The 20621-nt window shown below is 52.2% G+C and overlaps 6 protein-coding genes across 6 annotated transcripts; 2 read left to right on the top strand and 4 right to left on the bottom strand.

Annotated features, from left to right (window-relative positions):
- Positions 1-186: 186 nt before the first annotated feature.
- Positions 187-1745, bottom strand: A1O5_10655 (homoserine O-acetyltransferase; the record flags this gene model as incomplete). Its single annotated transcript, XM_007751231.1, has 2 exons — positions 187-1270; positions 1327-1745. 2 exons carry the CDS (start codon positions 1743-1745, stop codon positions 187-189), a joined length of 1503 nt encoding a protein of 500 aa, XP_007749421.1.
- A 743-nt stretch (positions 1746-2488) lies between these two features.
- On the bottom strand, positions 2489-4372 carry A1O5_10654 (uncharacterized protein; the record flags this gene model as incomplete). Its single annotated transcript, XM_007751230.1, has 6 exons — positions 2489-2717; positions 2772-3367; positions 3422-3497; positions 3556-3804; positions 3899-4030; positions 4092-4372. The coding sequence occupies 6 exons, from the start codon at positions 4370-4372 to the stop codon at positions 2489-2491; spliced, it is 1563 nt and encodes a 520-aa protein (XP_007749420.1).
- Positions 4373-5172: 800 nt separating this feature from the next.
- A1O5_10653 (uncharacterized protein) lies at positions 5173-8205 on the bottom strand (the record flags this gene model as incomplete). Its single annotated transcript, XM_007751229.1, has 2 exons — positions 5173-5816; positions 5868-8205. 2 exons carry the CDS (start codon positions 8203-8205, stop codon positions 5173-5175), a joined length of 2982 nt encoding a protein of 993 aa, XP_007749419.1.
- Positions 8206-8817: 612 nt separating this feature from the next.
- On the bottom strand, positions 8818-15744 carry A1O5_10652 (uncharacterized protein; the record flags this gene model as incomplete). The annotated part of the gene is made up of 1 exon (XM_007751228.1): positions 8818-15744. One exon carries the CDS (start codon positions 15742-15744, stop codon positions 8818-8820), a length of 6927 nt encoding a protein of 2308 aa, XP_007749418.1.
- Positions 15745-16197: 453 nt separating this feature from the next.
- Positions 16198-17495, top strand: A1O5_10651 (uncharacterized protein; the record flags this gene model as incomplete). Its single annotated transcript, XM_007751227.1, has 2 exons — positions 16198-16650; positions 16905-17495. 2 exons carry the CDS (start codon positions 16198-16200, stop codon positions 17493-17495), a joined length of 1044 nt encoding a protein of 347 aa, XP_007749417.1.
- A 1829-nt stretch (positions 17496-19324) lies between these two features.
- On the top strand, positions 19325-19771 carry A1O5_10650 (uncharacterized protein; the record flags this gene model as incomplete). Its single annotated transcript, XM_007751226.1, has 1 exon — positions 19325-19771. One exon carries the CDS (start codon positions 19325-19327, stop codon positions 19769-19771), a length of 447 nt encoding a protein of 148 aa, XP_007749416.1.
- Positions 19772-20621: the final 850 nt, after the last annotated feature.

Raw genomic sequence — 20621 nt, 5'->3', positions numbered from 1 at the left:
TTCGCATTTTCTATGTTCCCAGCCCATCTCATTCATATCCTGTGGGTATATTGTGAATGCAGCCATTTCGACTGACGACAATTATACATAATATATACAACCGCATCCTTCTCCTGCTGGGTATCCGGCCAGAGTTGAACTGGTCCGAAACACCTCTTCAGCCGCTCCGAAGGCAGGCCTGACTGGCTACCAAGCAGTTAAATCCCCGACCTCTGCCTCTCCGAAGGTACTCGACTTGGTCATCTGGCCCACTCCATCTTTGACCTCTCCATCCGCTCCACCTATGCCCGGCTTGTTCATGATGTCCGGCAGCACCTCTCTGAAAAAGCCCAATAGGTAACTGTTCACCTGCTCAAATTGCAACAAAAAGGCGTCGTGGCCCTCGGGACTGTCGATCTTCCCGAGTCGTCCGTTGGGAATACACTCGGCCAGTTCTTCTTGCTCGGCGATGGTGAACAGGCCGTCCGATTCAATCCCCAGAACCAACGCGGGCTGTTCTATTTGCCCAAGAGCTTCTCTGACGGTAGGTGCCCGACTCCGCGATACATCGTGTGTGTCCAGCTTGCGCGTGATGGCGATATAGCAGTTTGCATCAAACCGGGTCACGAATTTGGTGCCCTGGTACCGCAGGTAGGATTGTGCCGAGAAGTAATGATGTGTTGGCCTGGACGTCTTCTTCTCGACAACGGGCACGGGTATGACAAACTCGGTAGCCCCGTTGAATTGCGGGTCTCTGAATGTCGCCGGTTGTTGCTCTCCGTCGGATGAGTCGGGCGCTGACGTTGGTTCCGACACCGTGCCATTGCGCGACGCTGGGCGAGAATCGCGAGACCCCTTGGCCCGTTTATGCCCATCGTTGTGGATTGTCCAGTGCTCGTTGTGGACCCCATTTGTCTTCGGCCCTTGATTTATCGAGGGTTTCTTCGACCAGTCTGGTGTGTTGCGACCAAAGCGAGCCTCAAACGAGTCCCGACTTCGATATGTGAGGAGAGCCGACATGCGAGCTGCGCCCAAGCCGGCGGTAGGAGGATCATCAAAAGAATAGTACCCGTCTTCATATTTAGGGTCGGAGTAGATGGCCTGTCGCTGCGCTTCTCCCCAGCTGATGCCCCAGGCGCTGTGCGTCGCAGACGTGGCTATGGGTGCGATACTCCGCACATAGTCTTTCCCAAAATATGCGTACTCGAGGCATAGCATGCCCCCCATAGACCCACCGACCACGCATGCGATCTGTCGAACACCGAGATGATCGAGGACAATTTTGTGTATTCTGCAATTAAACGTTAGTCTCCTATACTGATTGCCTCCGTTCTACCTTTCACTCACCTCACGTCATCTCTTATAGTGGTTAGAGGAAATTCCGGCCCATATCTGCCTTGCGTCGGATCCCCATCCTTGTTCGTCACCGGACTGGCACTGCCGTATGGACTTCCCAGACTATTCAAGCAGACGACGAAAAATCTCGTCACGTCAAACGCCTGGCCAGGTCCTCCCAACAACGGTCCCCACCAGTCGGCCACATCCGCGCTGCCACTTAGAGCATGACATATCACAAGGGCATTATTCTTGTTTTCTGAGAGGTGACCACGACGGGTATATGCAACGGGAACGTTTTTAAGGACAACACCAGACTCGAGGGTAAAGGAGGGAACAATGACGAATTCTTGATCGGTGACAAGTTTGGCGTAAGGGTTTTCAGGTTGTTCTTTGGCACTCTCTACGGGATTTAGTAGCCGATCAATCATGGTTGCGGAGGGGGAGAAAAGGAGCAGAAGCGGGAGGCAAGGAAGAAGGGAAAGTATGCGAGATACTGACGGAGGTGAGTAGAGGCAGGCCGAGCCTCTCCATTGGTATTTGTATCTCTGTACGCCATGGCGATCATCCAGACCCCGAATCAAGCGTAAAGAGCAACCTTTTGTGATGTGTGGGAGGTAAATACGGAGGGTAATAGTTGAAGAATGTCGACACGAGCTTATGTGAGAGCCATGCGCACAGCAGCTCTTGGTCAAGCTGCTACTGTTATGAGTCAAAATGGAGGCTGTCGAGGGTGGACGCAAATGAGACCAGGTCTAGGTAGGTACTTTCGCTGGTGGAAAAGTTCGTTGTTTCGGCAGTGGGTTTGGAATGGATGCAGGGTGGAAGCCACCGCCGGCCTGCGCAGTCATCAACCAACTGCCAACATTGTAGCCACTGGACTGTGTGGAGGGGTCGGTGGCATCATCACGCACCAATAGCAATGTGGGCTAGAGCCTCGGCACACCTGACCCGGGGCAGCATTTTCGAAATCGGCCCCTGAATTGACACGGCGGGCACGTGAGAGGCAAGACGCAAGGCTGCGCTGGGACAGCGGCAGAAGGTTCTGGCGCCCGGCCTTCCCCCCCAACCACCGAAACAGGGAGACAAGAGCACAGGCCGAACTTGTTCTAAAATCTACTTAGGTATACCTTTGGCCATGCATTTATGCTGTACACAAGTCTTCAAAATGCCATCAAAGGTTCAACTGGAACTTCGGATGGGTCCTGATCCTCTCGCCGTACTTCAAGAAGACCCATATCATCGGCGACATGCCCAACGATATGAATGCAAGTAAGCTGTTGCCCCATCCGAGCCCAAGGGAATTGTACATGGCTGGTCCCGCTAGAGGGAGAAATGCGCCCCCAAGGCTGCGAAGAACCGTGTTAGCCGCCATCGCGCTGGCTGCATAAAGCGTGTACGCGCTGTGTTAAAGTCAGTCACTCTGTTCAACATACACGGAAAGAAAGAACGCCTACTCAACCAGGTATATCGACAATGACATAAATGTCCCGACCATCCCTCCTCCAAGCAGAACCGTCCCCAGGATCGGAACTATCCAATGCACCTTGTACTGGGCAGTCCAGCCGTACACAAGAAGACCAATAGGCACGGCGATCGCGCCAGGCCAAAGCAATGGCAACCGGTACTCAGGCTTCATCTCGCCACCTTTGGCCAACTTCTTCAGCAGTTTATCGGAATATGCACCGAAGAGTAACAGGCCGATAAACTGACCGAGACCGATGCCCAAAAAGACAAGGCCCACATTACTTGCACTGATACCGTATTGATCACGGAAGATGGACGTCATCGTTGTGAACAACAGATAAAGATATCCATACACGACCGCGATGTATAGGGAGAGACAAAATATGATTGGTGAAAGAAACAGCATTTTGGTTGGGCGGATCACGCTCAGGAAAAACAATTGTGAGGCTGTCCTGGAAGACTGAAGCGCCGACCGGAGTTTGTCGTTGCCTGTTTCCTTTCGGAGTCGCTTGGCTTTTCTCTCCAGTAGAATGGGTGGGTAGGTTTCTCTTTGGACGATAAGGGCCACGGCGAACATGGCTGCCGTCTGCTTCTCGTCAGTACGGCGACGAAATGACGACTAACGGGCGCAGACACATACGCAAATCGTGAGAAGATAGAAATCCCACTGCCATCCAGCCGCTTCAGAGAGATATGATCCCACGATGGGACCCAAACTGTTAATTTGTCAGTGGCATTGATCTCTGGGTGGCGTACTCACGGGGTCATACACACCTCGGTCCAAACAGGATCGGAAAGGTCCAGATACTCATCACCTTCCCGCGCTGGTCTTGCCTGAAGGTATCTGCTATGGAGCCAGATCCGACGGTCAAGGGACAACAACCCACAAGACCAGCCATAAAACGGAAGACAATCAGCATCGACAAGTTTGTCGACTTGCCACAGGCGAAAGTGAAGACCATGAAGAGAAATGTGTTGGTATGGTAGACTGGCAGTCGCCCGTACAACTCGCTCATCGGAGCTCTGCCTGTATGTTAGCCCAACCCTTTTTCTAACCAGGCTTTCCGCCGACACCAAGGCCTGTCCGAGGGCCTTGTAGGGATGAGGAGGCACTCACATAACGAGCGGACCAAAGGCATACCCAAGAACATAGACAGATACCGAGAACGATGCCAGGTCTTCACTGTTGGAGTGGAAGTCTTTCATCACTTGAGGTACAGCCGGTGCAAACATCGACGAACCAAAAGGTCTGAAGAACCGTCAGTATCGAAGATGCATGTTTCCATGGAAGAATTGTCATGATCACCCACGTCAAAAGGGTGATAAAAGACAGCAGCGCAACGTTTGTCCACTTTCTCCGTGCAGGCCAATTCAATGGGTTCTCTGGATCATTGGGCCCATCCCAGTCAACCACATTTGAATCGTCTGTCGTAGTCTCCACTGTGGTGGTTGTGCCACCTTTCTCCTCAAGCGTTGACAGTGCCTTTTCAACATCTCGTTCGTCATCCTGGGAGCTATTGCAGCTCGCCCCAAGGCTAGGCAAGCTGGAGGTAATATGCTCAATGTCAGTGGTCTTGTTGTCGAGCGCCATAGTGCTGCCGAATTTCCTAGATTGAGTCCTCGCGAATTCTGTAGCCTAGCAAGGCTGGTTTGTTTAAGGTATGGCTGCCATCATGCTGGGTGCGAAGCCAACAAAATAAGGCGTCGGAGAATGGGAAACAGAAGTCCATTGGACGAGTGGCGCTGCTTAGGTATATATTCTTCCTGCTCGGCCTTCCCATCATGGCGAAGTCCCCCTCAGGTGGTCTTCGACCGAGGCGGAGCGGTCAGGTGGAGATGACGGACGATCATGTAGGCTGGGGATTTCGTGCAGATTTGTCGACTGAGTTGTGGATTGTGGGTTGCTTCTTGAGGAAAACCCCCCTCGAAATCGGCTGTAGCGGCACAATGCGGGGCGCGGTGGATGGATGAAAGGGGCCTCTCCAGGGATTGTTCAGTCCTCCGTAGTACATATCACATACAGTAGCAGCGTGCTACAACAGCGTGGCAGCGAGATGCAGCAGGATGACGATAAGTTCTCCAAGTCAGTGTGATATGCATGGGCAAAAGTCCCAACGGAGGAGTTAAGTCAATTGAAAGTACCGGATAGTAAGCGGTGTGCATCTACATATCTCCGCGTCTATCTCCATCTCTCTCTCCCTGCCGAGATGCCCACTGGGTACTGCACTGGGTAAGCATCAACTATTGTTAGATATAGCTCACCATGTTTCGATGTCCAGAGCGAACTTATTTGTCGTGTTTGGTAAAATACAACATTACTGATCATTCGACGGCCTCATTTCAACATCCCGGCATATCTGCATGGTTCACATCAGAATCAAACACCAATCCTCATGTCCAGTATGGCGCCTTCAGTCCCGTCAAGTTACTCAAAATGCCTTCATGATCTCCTGTGTCTTCCTTCTTTCTCTGCCCACTCAGCTCCATCTGGATCGCCCGGTGCACATGTACAAGCCAGTCAACGTAGCTTTGAGCCTCGTTGTTCCGATCTTCCACCAGCATCCGAGCATATTCAAATTCCGAACCGTCCAAACCTTGCCTTGCCAGCGTGAAGCTTGTCGCCTTGCTCCCACGGACCGTGGACATGTATTGCAGGAGGTTCCGCACTTGGGCATTCAGATGCGTTTCCAACACCGGCAACTCGTTCGTCATAGGATCGAGATCTTGTAGGTTAGTTTTACCTTCCCCGAAGAGATCCTCCAGCAGGTTTGGCGACACTTGAGCGTGGAGCCAGATCAGCACAATCTGTCCGTCGTCTACCAGATACACTCCGCCTTCCTCGACCCTGGCGAATGACGCCCGGAGAGTAGGCGGGACCACTAGTTGCATGGTCTCGGCATTGGCGAAACAATCTTGTGGACTCAGGTTGTGGAGAGCGTATATGCGTGGATAAAGATATAATGCGGTCTCTGTAACTCCCGAAGATCTCATCAATCGAGCAGAGTAGACCCTGCGATCGGTAGGTTCAACACCTCCTGCATCAAATGTCAGTCTTGGGATGTCAGAATGTGGTCGTTGGAGGATACCTTTGAAAGCCCGGGTCTTGATTAAACCGAGCATATAGATGGCAAGCTCTTTGAGGTGCTCTGGAAGCACGAGCTGCCCAGGCGGGTGTGAGCCAGAGAAGTTCTTTCGGTATCCGGCCAGGATATCAATCGTCTTCTCCGTGATGCTAGCGCGAATATCCTTCAGAGACTTTTCGGAGATCTTGGACGAAGCTTCTTTGGCAATGATGTTGACAACCGCGTCCTGATCAACCGTCCGCATGGTATCGGCGGCGCCTTCATTGACGGCGGCCACCACATTAATGCACCTGACCCTCCTCTGACCGGTTGTAGAAGTGTAAAGTAGAGCTGCCTGAAAATGGGCATCCAGCTTGGCATCAAGTTTACCATCGTAAGTGAAGGTGACACCAATGGCTTTGTCGGCATCGACGGTCCCGATCTCAAGATCTGCTCCAAAGGTATGTTGGAGGAATGAGCCATAGTAAGAAGCGACCTGCAAACCATTCGAGCACCGCACCTTCATCAACGCCTGATAACCTGTCTCTCGTCGTAACGTGTGCTCGATTTCAAGACGCAGCTTGAGCGAATCTCGGGGAGCAATGAAATTGGGATAGAAGAACATCTCACCACCAGTCAATCGCGACATGTGTCCTATTGTCGCAATGTCCATATACCCTCCCCCAGCGGCGGCGAGGAAAAAATCCACTCCGATACCTGCGGTCACCATCGCTCCAGCGGTCTTCTTCCAGCCGGGGTGCTCGGTAGTAAAGAGACGGCGTTCAGCATCTGTGTCCCGGCCCTTGCCGTCGTCTCTCAGATACAGCCTCCCGGGTCCCCAAGTGGGTAAAGTTGATAAGGAGCATATAATTTTGCCGCCCGTGGCAGTCAGTGCAGCGAGTGCGGCATTGAGAGCGGGCAGCAAGGCCGGCTCAGGGTGCTTGATTGTGGAAAACATAGTAGGGATAGCTTTGAGAAGGGCTGTAACCACATCCCTGGATGCTTGTGGATCGACAAACAATCCATCCGCCAAAGGCACGAAAGGATCTTCGAGATCTGTCACCACCATCATCTGAGCAGTGTCTAGACCAGGCGCAAGGTTGTAGAATTGAACTTCCTTGTCGTACGTGACAATGCCAATCTTAGTCCCTGCCGGCAGTCCGGCAAATGCTGCATCTTCCTCTGAAGACCTTTCACTCTCGGGTCCATAGAGTGCGTCTAGAATGCCCTGACAGACGGCGCCGAGAAATCCTTTGTTGATAGCTTCTTGGGTGATGTCAATCATGAATAACCACCGCATAGGAAGAGGTTCCTTCGTATAGTACTCCTTTGGCACTAAGAACTCGACAGTACCCATCATCAGCTCTGGCCGCTGTAGCCGGTCAACTCTGACACCAGCAGCGTCCGTAGGGGCAAAGTATTCGGGCGCAACATCGTTGGGGAAGCTGCACATATTGCACACTAGCTTATTGCCACCAGACCTGAAGGTCATGAAAGGATTGACGTATGTCCTGCATCTCCGACATCGAGGAGGGCCAAGCTCGTCAAAATCTAGGACAGGGATGGGCTGTTCTCCTTCTTGAAGAGGCGCAAATGGCTGCAAGACGAGACCTAGGGGCAGCCCAGTCGATGCAAGAGCTTCGGCTGTGGCAGGTATGTTGTTGACCGTCAACCGCGCAAACTTAGGCGACGAATTTCCTTGATCGTGGGCCACGAAGGGGATAGCCGCTGGAGGTGGAAGATGCTTTTCCATGGTTGGATAGACATTGATCTGATAGTATTGGGTCGCAGCGTCTCTTGATCTTGCCACGCTTGGAATTTGCTCTGGGTTGACTCGGCCTTGTGTGGCCACAGCCTCCTCGCCCATGCGCAATTTGTCGGTTGGGTTGACAAACACATTCTCCGCTGATTGCGTCGGTACTGCCCCTGGCCCTCCTTGTGACCCTACACCTAAAATTTGCGGTACTCCAAACGACCCTGCAGGTGCTGCGGAGCTCACGGGTGCCGTGGCCGGTGCTGAGCCTATGTCATGATAGGCATGTCTCTCCTTCTTTCGATGAGACCTTGTGGGCGCGGCCGCCATGTCTAGTCCTCCCATTTGTGCCGTTAGGCCATTCGTGGCATCTTGCTGTTGAGGTATATATCCTGCAGCCTGTCCAGGGTAGGGCACCTGCTGTGCATTGGCCAAAACGTGCTGGGCGTTCGGATCTGCACCATATTGAGGGTACCCTGGCTGTGGGCTGACCGATGGTTGGAAACTCGGAGGATATTGTTGGGTTTGAGGAACTGTATATCTGGGATCTTGATTCATGTGATATGGCTGACCGTGGCCACTGCCATATTGCGAACCGTAGCTTGCCATTTTTGAAGCATCGACAGAAGTAATTTTAGGGAATGGAGGGCCGTCGCCTCATAGTGGTGGTGAGACGGGGCGAGTTGGCATCTGAAAAGGTCTGTACACGGTCGAGCGAGATTATCAAAGAGCGAAGTGAGGGTTGCAATAGGAGACAACGGGATAGAACAGGAGAAGGACAAGTGGCATCAAACAGCAGTTGGACAAGAGGCGTGATACCTGATACCGCTAGAAGTGGGACGTGCAGGACGTGTTCACTGGCAACTTTTTTGGAGAGTTTCGACTCCAATCTAAACGCACACCAAATGTTATTGAGCGGCTTACCTAAGAGAAAGCCTCGTCTGATCTCAGAGTATTGCTCGCATGTGCAATTAATCGTCTCCCCTAGACGCCGCCCATCCTTCGAGCAGCTGAACAGTATTCTTTCCGGTGCGGTAATAACACATTTTGAATTCGGCAAAATAACTAAACTGGCCTAACTAAAGGCACAAGTTGTCTGTTGGCTACTCTCGTCCACCATATACAACACTTTACATCCACCCAGCTCGGCTGTCAGACTTCGCCACGAGTATAGACTTTCACTTGCTCGCTCCACTTTCTTTTTATTTCTCTTTCCTCTTTTCAAGGGCCGCGTCGGATCCGTTTGCTTTCGCTGGCAACCCTTGAACCTCCTCTCCCTCCACCGCTTCCGTGGCTAGGGGGCCCATAAGTACTTGGTTCCTCCCCTCGACCATGTTTTCTCGACGACTGCGTATCATCTCTCGAAGGTGCAGATCTTGAATATCCTGTTCTCCGATCCTCGGCATCTGGCGGGTGATTCTCTCTCCTGCTCGGTCTTTCATCCCGCCTCGAAGACTCACTCGGTCCATACCGATCTTCCTTGCCATCTCGACCATTTCGCTCGTTCCGATGATCTCTATCTCCACGTGATTCATCATGCCGACTTGAATGCCGTGATGGTCTCCTCTCGGATCCTCGCTCTTCGGTGGCTTCACTTCTGCGATCCCTGCTGCCTTCATGACGCGAAGCAGAGGGTCTGGTGCCCACCGGCACCTCGTTAGGGTTTGAAGATGCAAACAGATCGTGTGGCGGGTATCCATTGGGGCTTTGACCGTGGCTCGTGGGAGGAGGACCACCAGGTGGCGGAGGCGGCGGTGGAGGAGGGGGCATATGGGGACCAAAGCTTGCACCACTCTGCCTGATATTGCCTCGACCACGAATCGAGGTGCCGGCTTGAGCAAGGGTGTTGTTGACGGCGGTGAGTGGATTACGGTTGTTTCGCCCCCCACGCATGCTCCCGTCACCAGTCTGTGGGCCGGATGGCGGGCCTCTACTTGTAGGTGATGGGCCAGACGGAGCTCCAGGAGGAGCACTTCCTCTAGGGCCTGCCGGAGGCTGAGTCTGCGACGGGGGTTGCGTGGCCTGAGCCGAGCGCGACATGTCCGAAGCTGCCGAATCGATCTGGCTGAGGCGAGAGGGATGAACACCTGCCGCATCTGCAGCGGGAGTGGAAGGCGTAGATGAAGGCTCGGCGTAGGAACTAGTGCGTCCATGTCGTCTGGAAGGTCCAGTTGGAGTTGGTCGATCCGCATTCGGCGATGGCGGCATTTGGGTATTGAGCGCAGGAGCTCTCAGCCTTGGCCCGCCTCCTGACGCAGGTCTGCCACGAGGGCCAGACGGCACGTCAGACTCTTGAAGACGATCCGAGCTCTGCGAGATCGCTGGTTGCTGCGTCACTTCCTGCTCCAGCCTACCGTGCTGCAAGTCGACTGGCGGGGCCTGTCTAAGGTCTCGCGGCTCTCTCTTATACGAACTTAGTCCGCTGGAACGAGAACTGGGAGCTCCTGATTCTAATGATGAAGGCGTGTATGAGGACTGGCGTGTGGAGGGAGCTTCTGGTTTAGGTCGATCATCGGCATCGCGACGGAGATGTGGCCGCCGGTCGTCTTCTCTCCGTGGAGAGCTCGGCCGGGATGATCTTGACGGCTTCTCTTGCCCCTGGCCCCTCGACGCCGGAAGCGATCTTCGATCACCCCCACTCTCCATCAACGACGCGCGGGCTGGATTGACTATCGATTGGGGAGGCTCCGTGGGGTTCTCCTTTTTCGGGGGTGGTTGCGATTCTGGTCTTGAAAGTTCTGGAACTGGAGGTTTTGATCTTAGAGCTGGCTCACGACCCTCCCGCTCACGCTCCGCTGGGGAAGGGCGAATAGCGGGACGATCTCGCTCATGCGGAGGAGGTCGATCATATGGAGTTCTTCTGTCGTGCTCTCGACCAAATCCACGATCCTCCCGGATGCCATGGCCTGGGCCTTCGGGGCGCTCGTACCTCCGAGAATGTCGATCAAAGTCGTCGAATCCCGATTCAGGTCTGTCTGGTCGTTCTAGTCCTCGGTATCCTGGTCTTACGTCTCTACTATGACCTGTTCGAACGTCGGGCGCCAGTCTTGGAGCGTCAACGTCAAGTCGACTGGACAAACGCGGACTATCTCGATGGCCATTTCGAGAATCCACTGGCTCTGGACGGTTCGGCAAGCTCGCAGGAGGCCGTGATGGAGGAGGCGTGAGCCGTCTGGGAAGCTCGTGTGGCTTGGAGGTTTCTGCACGAGGGGGCCTCGTTTCTCTTTTTGGAATTGCTAAGGGCTCGGTACCCTGTCGAGATGGTGTCGAAACGCCATTGGCATTCCCTGGTCTGGAACTTGCTCTAGAAGCCGGTGTAGCGGGACCGCTAGCAGGTTGGGACTTCACAGGCTTACTAGATCCTTCACCATCGTTCTTTTCAGGGACAGGTCTAGCTTCAGGCTTCGATGGCGCATCTGTTATTACCGCATCCTTGACTTCGGATTCTCCTTCCTTTTTGGATGTCGTCACACTTGCAGCTCGAGTATCTTGCGACGGGGAAATCTTTGTTTGGAGGAGATCGCGCTCATGCTCGCCGCTCTTTTCTGGTCCTTTGCGGAAAGTTTCTAGACCCACCCACAACTTCTCCCGCCTATGCAAAGCGCCAAGTAGGGCTTGAGAAGAGACCTTGAGATCTTCTTTGTCGGATTCGCGGAGTTTATCAACTGCCTTTTGCAACACAGCACCGTGCCAATTGACGGCTGGGTAGACGCCTGAGATCGCGCGTAGGACAGAAATCGCGTTTCGGACATGCATGTACTCCGGGGACGTAAGGCACTTCTGAAGCGCCGTGTGCAGATTTCCATGCCATTTGTAGAGCACTCTTTGGAAACTTTCGAAATCCAACAAGTTAACGACTTTTCCAGCTTCAACTTTCATAGCAAACCCGGGCAGATTCTTCTTGATACCCCAGCCTTCCCGTTCGTATGTTGCTTTAGAACCATGCCAGCGAGCAAGATCTTTCAGCACCTCGTTGAGGAATTTTCCAAGATTGTCGGCCTCTTTCGAAGTGCACATGAATATCAGCGAGATGAGTCGTGATGGCTTGAAGAAAAGGTCGTAAAAACCAAGCGTCCTGAAATTTGGAGTTCCGGCCCCGTGGAGGAATTTGACAAACTTGAAGCAGAAGTAGGCATCCAGTGGGGAAGATAGCATCCGGGGTAAAAAGCAATGCTCAATAAGTGTTGTGTTCAAGGGCTTGTCCATTCTGGCTTTGCCGAGGAACCACTGCTCTTTTTCGCGCTGTAGTCGGGCTTTACTCTCCGCGAAAGCTTTCAGATGTTCTTTATTTTCCGCGAGCAGCTTATCGATGAGATCTTGTATCTCCTTCTTCGCAAGGTCCTTCTTCTTTGTTCCAGAGACACTGACGTCTGTTCGGTCTGTCGAGATCGCAGCGATCTTTTTATGCTGTCTCGAGAGTTCATCTTCGTACGATTTGCCAGGGATAGTGATATCGTATAACGACAACTGCCAGAAGGTTGCATAGAATCCAGTCCCGATGATGTCCACAATTTCTTCGGACAAGTTTGGCTGGATAGCATCCATTAGCTCCTTCATGACAGGATGCCAGCAATCATCTGTTGCTGAATCTAATGGCCCCAGGGGGGTCTTGCTGGCGTCGAGTTCAAGCGCCGGACCCATAGCGTCGCTTGCAGCTGGTGAGTCGTTCAGAAGATTTTCTGTTTCAATAGCCTCTCCATCTTCCTCTGAACTGGCATTGATTTGGTCCGACATTTCCACATCACCGTTGACCTCTTTGACTTCCTCCACTCGCTGATCTTTTGCGTTTTCTTTGTCGTACTCCTGCATTTGCCTGGCAATGAGAGGCCGACTGATCCAGAATGCGATTTCAGGCCGAATCTCATAGTCAATGAGCAGACTAATCACGTCAGGAATTGTGGCTCGGAACTCTTCTGGTGGCAAGTTCGTTCTCAGAAGATCCAGATACTGCACCATCACTCGGTGGACCTCGTCGTATGTGTTGCCGATCGCTTTAAGAGGTATTTGTCCTTCTTCAAAGACACAAGCTTGTCGCTGTTGCGCCATTGAAATTAGGAATTTCGCAGCCAGATTGGTGTCTTGTAGCGACTTCATCAATCTCTCGGAAGTCTTCTTGGAGTCATGGCGTCGATCAAGCAATTGAAGGATAGTCTGAGACTGTAAGAGTGGTCCTCCTCCCATTGCTTGTAACTGTGCATCGTTGTAGCTCGTGTCAGTTGCAATTCCAGCCATGGAGAGTACAATCTGTTCTAGCATCTTGAGATCCATTGTGTTGCCATGCTCAAGTTGCTCGCCAACGTATTGTAATATTGGCCCAGGCTTCATCATGCCGTAACGTTTGTAAATCTTGCCAGCGAATACTGCAAGTGCTGAAAGCCAACGGCTCGCGAAGATCCCGCCTTCCTGAGTCCGGTTCCTTCCGGTCCTTGCCATTGAGCCTACAATTGCCCAAGTGAGAACATCATATCCTAGATCAGTGAAATATCGTGCGCCTTCGACGAATACCTCTGCGATGCTGTCGTACACTTCGATCTGAGTAAGCGCAGTGGTGATCACGATATGTGGATTCGCAAATGCAATTTTGGCCAACGCACGCGCCATCGGTCGTACGTTAGTGTTAGATATACGTTTTAGGATATCCTTTGTCTCCGCCCTCGCCTGATCGAATGCTGCTTTGATGTCGGGGTTGCGAGACGTCCTTCCAGATGACCATTCGACATACATCAGATAGCGGACGTTCACTGGGAAAGTGCTGACTAGCTCGAAGACTTCGTTGACCGCACCGGCATTTGATTTTGTCAAACTCAAGGATGGTAGAAGGGTACGTTTGACCAGATCCAGCCATCGCGATCGATTAGACTCGCTTTTGTCGGCCTGTAGATTGTGCTTTCCGATTCGAGCAAACTTGAGAAGAAGGCCTGGATCTTGCCCGATTTTGACACCAACAAGAGGCAGCAGAGTATCGCATAGTGTAAAGACATCTTCGACAGTTTGACATATTGGAATATTGTCGCTCCACTCATCCCAGTAAAACCGGTAATCAGTGCCGTCAGGGCTGTCGTTTTTGTCTAGCTGAGCCCATCGAAGCACCTTTCTTTCAATGGTTTCGACAACTTTGACTTGTCCTTTGGGCACGCCGGGTACATCGGTTTCATAACTCGGCTTTTGGCTCCGAAGACTCGGACGGTCTCGCAGCGGTTGAGCTTCCCCATACACTTTGCCCAAAGAGTGATGCAGTATACGGTAGACATACTCTGGAAGATCAGGAATGAGGGTCATCAGCCAAGGGAAGCGACCGAGAATGAAGAGCGCTTCTGGAAGGGCCCCAATGGCGAGCAAGCTCTTGAGTAGTAGAACTTTCTGGTCGGCAGGTTCATGCTCTTTCGGAACTACCTTCTCTGCCTCTGGTTCTTTGGATGGGGTGTTGGCACGTGTGATTGACTCTTTCAAACGAGGTGGCACAGGTAAGGTGTCGTCTATCAGCGCCCCCGCAGATGTAAGGGCATTCCTGGCACCTGCTCCTGGCCTGGCAGCCTTTTCTCGCTCTTGCTTTTCTCGAGTCTTTTGCTCTTTGAGTTCTTCCATCGCATCGTCCGTCCGCCAGATATGTGGGTACAGATCCTTAAGCGAGATGAATCCGATCTTGATGAGGAGAGCAGAAAGATAGATGAGGTTATCGGGGAGGACATCTGTTTCATCACGTGCCGGTGATGATGAATAAAAACGGAGTTTGAATCCCAGAAGCTGTGCGGCGTCGCGATTGCCCGAAGGCGGTAAGGTACCAGTCTCTCGAATCCACTGAGCGAGAAGATCATCTCCAGAGGACGATACTCGTTCCAGATTGTCCTGTGGCACTTGTGATCTCCCAAGAAGATAGAAAGCTTCGAGCCCTCGTTCTCGAGCCAGAGGCCAAAAAGCCTCGTCGCGGACCCGAGTCTCTTCTGCTACAATCTGCTTTTGTTCGTCTGTGAGGTGCCAATCAGGGGAGCCGGGGAAGGCCCACTTTGGAAGTCCTGTCAGAGTTGAATTTTTCTTGACTGAGGTCGATGACCGAGGCCACCACGGACTCGAGCGAAGAAATTTGACGAAGAATCGACACTGTTTGACAAGAACCGCGCTAAATACGTCGAGAACAACGTCCAGACTTCGACCGACATCCAGATCAAATGCGCCGATCATAGCCTTGACCTTTTCAACCGTGTCCTCGACAATTTCTGCAGTCGGCGCCTCGCTGCTGCTGGTAGTGAACAGCTCAGTCATCAACTTCGCGAAGCCTTCGGACTCCTCCCGCATGAGATTGAAGTTTGCTTGTCTGTAGAGAAGATTTGTCTGTTTTCTGATACCCATGCGATTAAATGTATTCCTGATCAGATCCAGTTTTTCGAGTAAAGGCGCGTCGAGTTCATGTCGTAGCAACTCATGAGATATTCCGGTCCCAAGGACAAATGCAGAGAGGCGGTCTAGCGGTATCGTAGGATTGCTCTCGAAGACAACGGATATAGAATCCAAGAGGGCGGCTTGCAAGGCTGTAGGATGTGGTATCGACTGGTCGTCTGCTTCAGGCATCTCGCTACCAAGCATTTGTTTCACCAGATCACCTGCTTCTGTCGGACCAAGCCTGCCAAAGACAACCGTCTGAACAAGCTCTTGCATCAACACGGTTAGTTGTGTCCCGTCCTCTTCCTGCATGCCTTCCAGGCCTTGCCGTAAGACATCTTCTCTACCCCCAGTCTGCCATGACTCACAGACTGCGCTTGTCAAATAGGTGTAATTGTAGGGTTGAGGTTCCGGCGGAGGACTGGATAAGACAGGAATGTTAAGAGGGTTCTGCTGAGCTGTAAACATTGTACCGTTTGTTATGCTGGACTCTGGTTCAGTTATTGGTGTCTTCGTGGCGGTAGGAGGCTTGTCTGCCGGGGGGTTGGGTGGACTAGACGCAAGATTAACGCCTCGACCTCCTCTGCTTGATCGCCGACCACCTCTTCCACGCAGTTGGCCGTAGTCGCGATCATTTCCTGACGTGTGATGTGGCGCTGGCTGAGCGAGGCTGAGATTTCCCGGTCGATGAGGCGAAGGACGAGAATGTGGCTGATCATCTGAGTATGTACGCTCCGGTCGCTTCCTCTTAGAGCCAACTGGTAGAGGCATCACGTCCAGTCGTCAAGAACTGCGGCCCTAGCAAGGCTATCTTCGAAAGAGTTGTCCTCGAGGTTTCATGAGGGAGGCTGCGACATCCGGTCCAACAGGGAGCGATCCGATCTGATTCGACAAGCTGTACTGGCTAATCCAGAGTCCGCATATGAATGTGATGTCAGCAAGCTAGGAGTTTGTTTGCAGAGAGGGATCGTCGTGTTGGTGGATGTGGCGATGGTGGTTGTGTTGCCCTTCATGCGTCAAAAGAGGGACAGTTCAAAAGAAGTACGTTTGCGGAAAAGTGCAAGATTACGGTGACGCGTTTGACAAAAATGGCAGTTATCAATCTCAAAAACGGCTCGACGTCACAGCCTGGTGACACCCGCATCATCATACTTAGTTCAAGTTTCTCCTCGTCCTCCTCTTGCAAATGATTCTACCTCCTTCTCGCCCCGAGCGAAACCCGCCATGGCACCAAAGGTCTTTCTTACAGGAACTACAGGCTATATAGGTGGCGACGGCCTCTATCTGATCTCGCAAAAACACCCAGACTGGGAACTCACCTGCATGGTTCGGAGCAGCGAAAAAGGCGCCAAAATTGCTGCTGCCTATCCAAAAGTGAGATTAGTCTACGGAGATCTGGACGCTGTGGACCTGATAGAAGAGGAGGCTGCCAGCACTGACATAGTCTATCATTTTGCCAATTGCGACCATGAGCCATCGGCGCGTGCCATTGCCAAAGGTCTTGCTCGGCGAAATAGCGAGGGTCCTGGTTACTGGATACACACGTCCGGGACCCTAATTCTAGGCTGGGAAACAACTGATCTTGCCGACTTTGGAAACAGGCTCGACAAGGTCTACGACGACTGGGACAATGTGAACGAATTGATGTCTCATCCCGACCAAGCTGCCCACAGGAACGTAAGTACTCTGCACACGGTGTTTTTTTTTTTTGGCAATGTCCTACATTGGTGGAAAGAGCGCTGGAAATCAAGCAACAAGACTCACCGAGGATCCCTCCATATTTACCTCGAAGAGCCGCCATAGTTCATGAAATACCGCATCTGTGCACTTTCGCAAAGCAGACACTCCACGATCATATGAACTCTCCTTATCCACTTTCAGTGAGCACTTCTAGGTCGCTTTACTGATCCAATTTTTTGCCATAACCGCAGGTCGATAAAATTGTCTCGGCAACCTCGTCAGACAAGGTCAAGACGGCGATTGTATGCCCTCCAACAATCTGGGGTCACGGTCGGGGTCCAGACAACACACGTTCCGACCAACTGTACAGGGTGACAGCTAGCTTTCTGAAGCGTGGAAAGGCCTTCAAAGTCGGAAAGGGGGAAAACATCTGGCATCAAGTCCATATTCACGACTTGTCTAATCTTTTCCTTCTCATTGGCGAGGCTGCTGTCAATGGAGGTTCACCGGCGACCTGGAATGATCAGGGCTACTATTTAGCCGAGAATGGTCCGTTTGTCTGGGGAGACGTAATCCAAGAGATCGCGAAGGTCGCACACAAAGAAGGACTCCTGCCAGATGCGACTGTGGAGAGCCTGAGTCCTATGGAAGCCGAAAGATTTCTACCGCATGCAAGGTTACTTATCGGGACCAATTCAAGGGGAGTATCCGTTCGAGGAAAGAAACTGCTGGGATGGAAACCTACGATGCATGGAATTATAGACGAAATTCCCAGCTGTGTGGAAGGCGAAGCCCTGCTCCTTGGGCTCATCAAACGACATGCCGCAAAAGTCACAGAATAGACCAGTCGACTTCGCTCATCCATTACCAGGCTGAAGGAGCTGCAGCTGCCAGAGACACAGCCTCGCACGCTGTCATAGAGCACATGTCCAATGCAGTTCTGGTATCTGTTCGCTGAGTACTCCATAGAATGAGTGGCTCGTAGATTTGACCCGATTAGGACTGTCACATTGACGGCATGGTTGCATCCGAGTCAGGAACACGATTCGATACGGTGGACACGGCGGTTCATGCAGCTGGGCCCAACCTCGAATCGACTTCCACAACAGGCAGTCAGCAATCTCATTTTGTGTCTTGTATCGTCTATCGGATTGCACCACTAGAGCCAATAAATCGCCAATTCACTAATTACATACCAATTTCTATCTAGGGCGCACCTCGGGAGTGCCTATTCATTGAGGGCACTGCCTTGCTGGTAGGATGCCTCGTCTGCCTCGTCATCCGCGAGGTAAGTTATGGGATGGCACAGTTGGACCATCTTGTATAAGAGTCGGGGCATAGGACACTTGTTCTCAGTTCACCGAGCAGCAATTTCACGGCTATTCACTCAATATACACAGTTGAAAAGGCCCAATTTATTTCCAGTTCAATCGCAGCCGAGTATCGGAGGCATCGCATCCTCCTTGTCACGTTTGGAGACAATGTGCCTCACAGCATTTTTCCTTGTTCGGAGATTGATTAAAAGGAGCCGGCAGTCAGACGATCGCGATGCTAGAGGGGTCTCTTACGACAATCATTCGGCCTGGCAGCAGGGGCCTACGCAAACGAGCTATGGAGACGGTGATCGTGGCCCTATTTCGGGAAATAGAGAAGCGCGACAATAAGGGTAGCACTCGGACTTGTCCTGCTGGCTCTGGCTTTTTATCTGTAGGAAATGACCGCCGGTCACAACCTCTATACACACTAACGGATCCCTTGTCGACAGATCTTTAACGAGCCACGAAACAGTCGGCCTTCAGACAAGATTGGTTTTCGAGGGCGCACGATATGCTGAATGACCCTGCTGAGATATACAGGGGATATACACATGCTTTCGAATTTCAGCAGGAGGACGGCTTGGTGATGGTATTCGGTGCATATGTGTCTAAGGTCTCCGCACATTTGGAGCAATGATTTATTGTCGACAGCTCGCAGTCAATGAAAGCGTCGAGCGTTAGTTTGAACATAGTAGAAGGGTCATCGACTTGGACAGGATCAATTCTACCACCGCATCAGTCTCCTGCTTTGCTCCTTCAGCGTTCAACAGCGAGATGCTTCGTGTACTCAACCTTGCCCAAAGAGTCTGACAAAATCTGGCTTTTCTTCTTTTCTTTGCTCCGCCCTGAACGCCATTGACACTTCTGAGTTGGCACCATGTTCTAGAAGCGAAATGACAGCTGTTTCTTGCCTCCTGTGGAATATTCTTGAATCTTTGTCGCGGGATCTCGCCTCTTTTTTCTGGAAGTCCAATTCCGGCCTCATGTCGAGCAGCGACCTCAAAATGCCAGCATAACTTGCCATGCTGGTATGAAGAGATTCCTTACCTCCATATTTGTAGCCCCGTCCAGTATTCCCACGGAGGGGTTTCCAACTGTCTTCAAGATCTGCATCAATCTGCAAAATAAGAGGCCGTGCAGTGAGTGGCACATACTGGGCAGTAGAGATGAGATCCCAGGATTTTATGGGGCTGGGAAGCGAAACAACCAAGCCTGCTAAGACCAAACCGTCATAGTTTCTACCGTGCTACTTCGTTGGGTCAGCGGCAAACGCTGTTCCGATCCCTCGACTGTCTTGTGTAAAACATACCTAGGTATTTTGATTTTCCAGACACGCATCCGCCAGTCCCTTCAACATGATCAAAGGCAGCTGCGCCTGTGGGCGTGTCAGGTATGAGACCAAAACTCAACCTCTTGCCGTGACCGCCTGCCACTGCATCACGTGCCAACGCGTGTCTGGTGGACCTTTCCTCGGTTTCGCGGGCTTCCTGGCTTCAGCGGTGGAATGGACACAGAAACCGGACATCTGGTTGGCGAGTGACATCGCCGAGCGTGGCTTCTGCAAGTCCTGTGGCTCCCCGGTTTCTATGCGGTACTTTTTGGAGGCAGACCGCATCGGAGTGACTTTGGGGACAGTGGTTGAGGCCGAGCCCGTTCTGCCATCTGTGGAGGCGCACATCTTTCTAAAGGACAAAGCACAGTATTACGTCCTGGCAGCTGACGGGGCTAAACGATATGATGAGTTCTCTGGGGAGTTTCGCGACAAACTCGAACAATGGGGACGTCGGCGGCAGAAGGGGTAGAGGGCAAGACTGTAAGAATGAACGGGGGGAAGCCTTTCTTTTGACTGCGACTAAATCATCTCAGAAACGAAGCGAAGTGACAAGCACATGAGAGCAAACGAAGCAGAGACCAAGCAATCAGTTCAACCAGACCATTGAATTTCTGCCTCACCAGCCTTAAGATGAATATATTCTTGCAACTTCACCGTCTTCCACCCATTCTCTCGCGATCGCCCTTCACCACCTTCCTTCTTCTTGTAACCAGATCTACTCCTCCGCCTTCAGGTCCTCACCACTCCTCCCGTCTGGTATGACTATGTCATCAGAATCATCCTCATCCTCCTCTTCAAAAGTGCCGCCTGGAGCTCCCACCGAACCAAAGTCATTCCGTTTCTCAGCCATGGCCTCTCGTTCACGACTGCATCCAAATCCCAGTCCGTGGAGTCGAGCACCTTCCCCTTCTTTTCCCCGTCATAGCAGCAGTCCTCTAGTTCACAGTCCCTTGCAGCAATCATTCCCTGCTTGTTCAGACCCTTCAAAATCGGGGCCAAATCCTCCAGGCAGTCCGGGCGTGCAACAGACACCTTCTCGTCGCTCTCGCCGCAGTGGGCAAGGTACCCGCCCACGAGGTGAATCTCGCTCATCATCTGTCCCTGTCATCACCCGGACTCAATCACAAGAATCGGGAACTGAAGGAGAAGGTCCAAGTCGACGTTCGATGAAATTTCGCAGCCGACCCAGCTCGCGTGCTAGTTCACCCTTACCCTCAGCGGGAGCAGGTCCAGACTGTCAGAATCGTCGCTCGGTCAAACATCTCACCTGCTTCTGGTGGTGGGAAAAGGGGGAATGCAAATACTCCGAAGAAGATTGC

Source organism: Cladophialophora psammophila (assembly GCF_000585535.1).
Source record: "Cladophialophora psammophila CBS 110553 chromosome Unknown aczJe-supercont1.21, whole genome shotgun sequence".
In the NCBI taxonomy this organism is placed as follows: domain Eukaryota; kingdom Fungi; phylum Ascomycota; class Eurotiomycetes; order Chaetothyriales; family Herpotrichiellaceae; genus Cladophialophora; species Cladophialophora psammophila.
The sequence above is the reverse complement of the archived record's forward strand: the minus strand, read 5'-3'. Positions and strand labels throughout refer to the sequence as shown.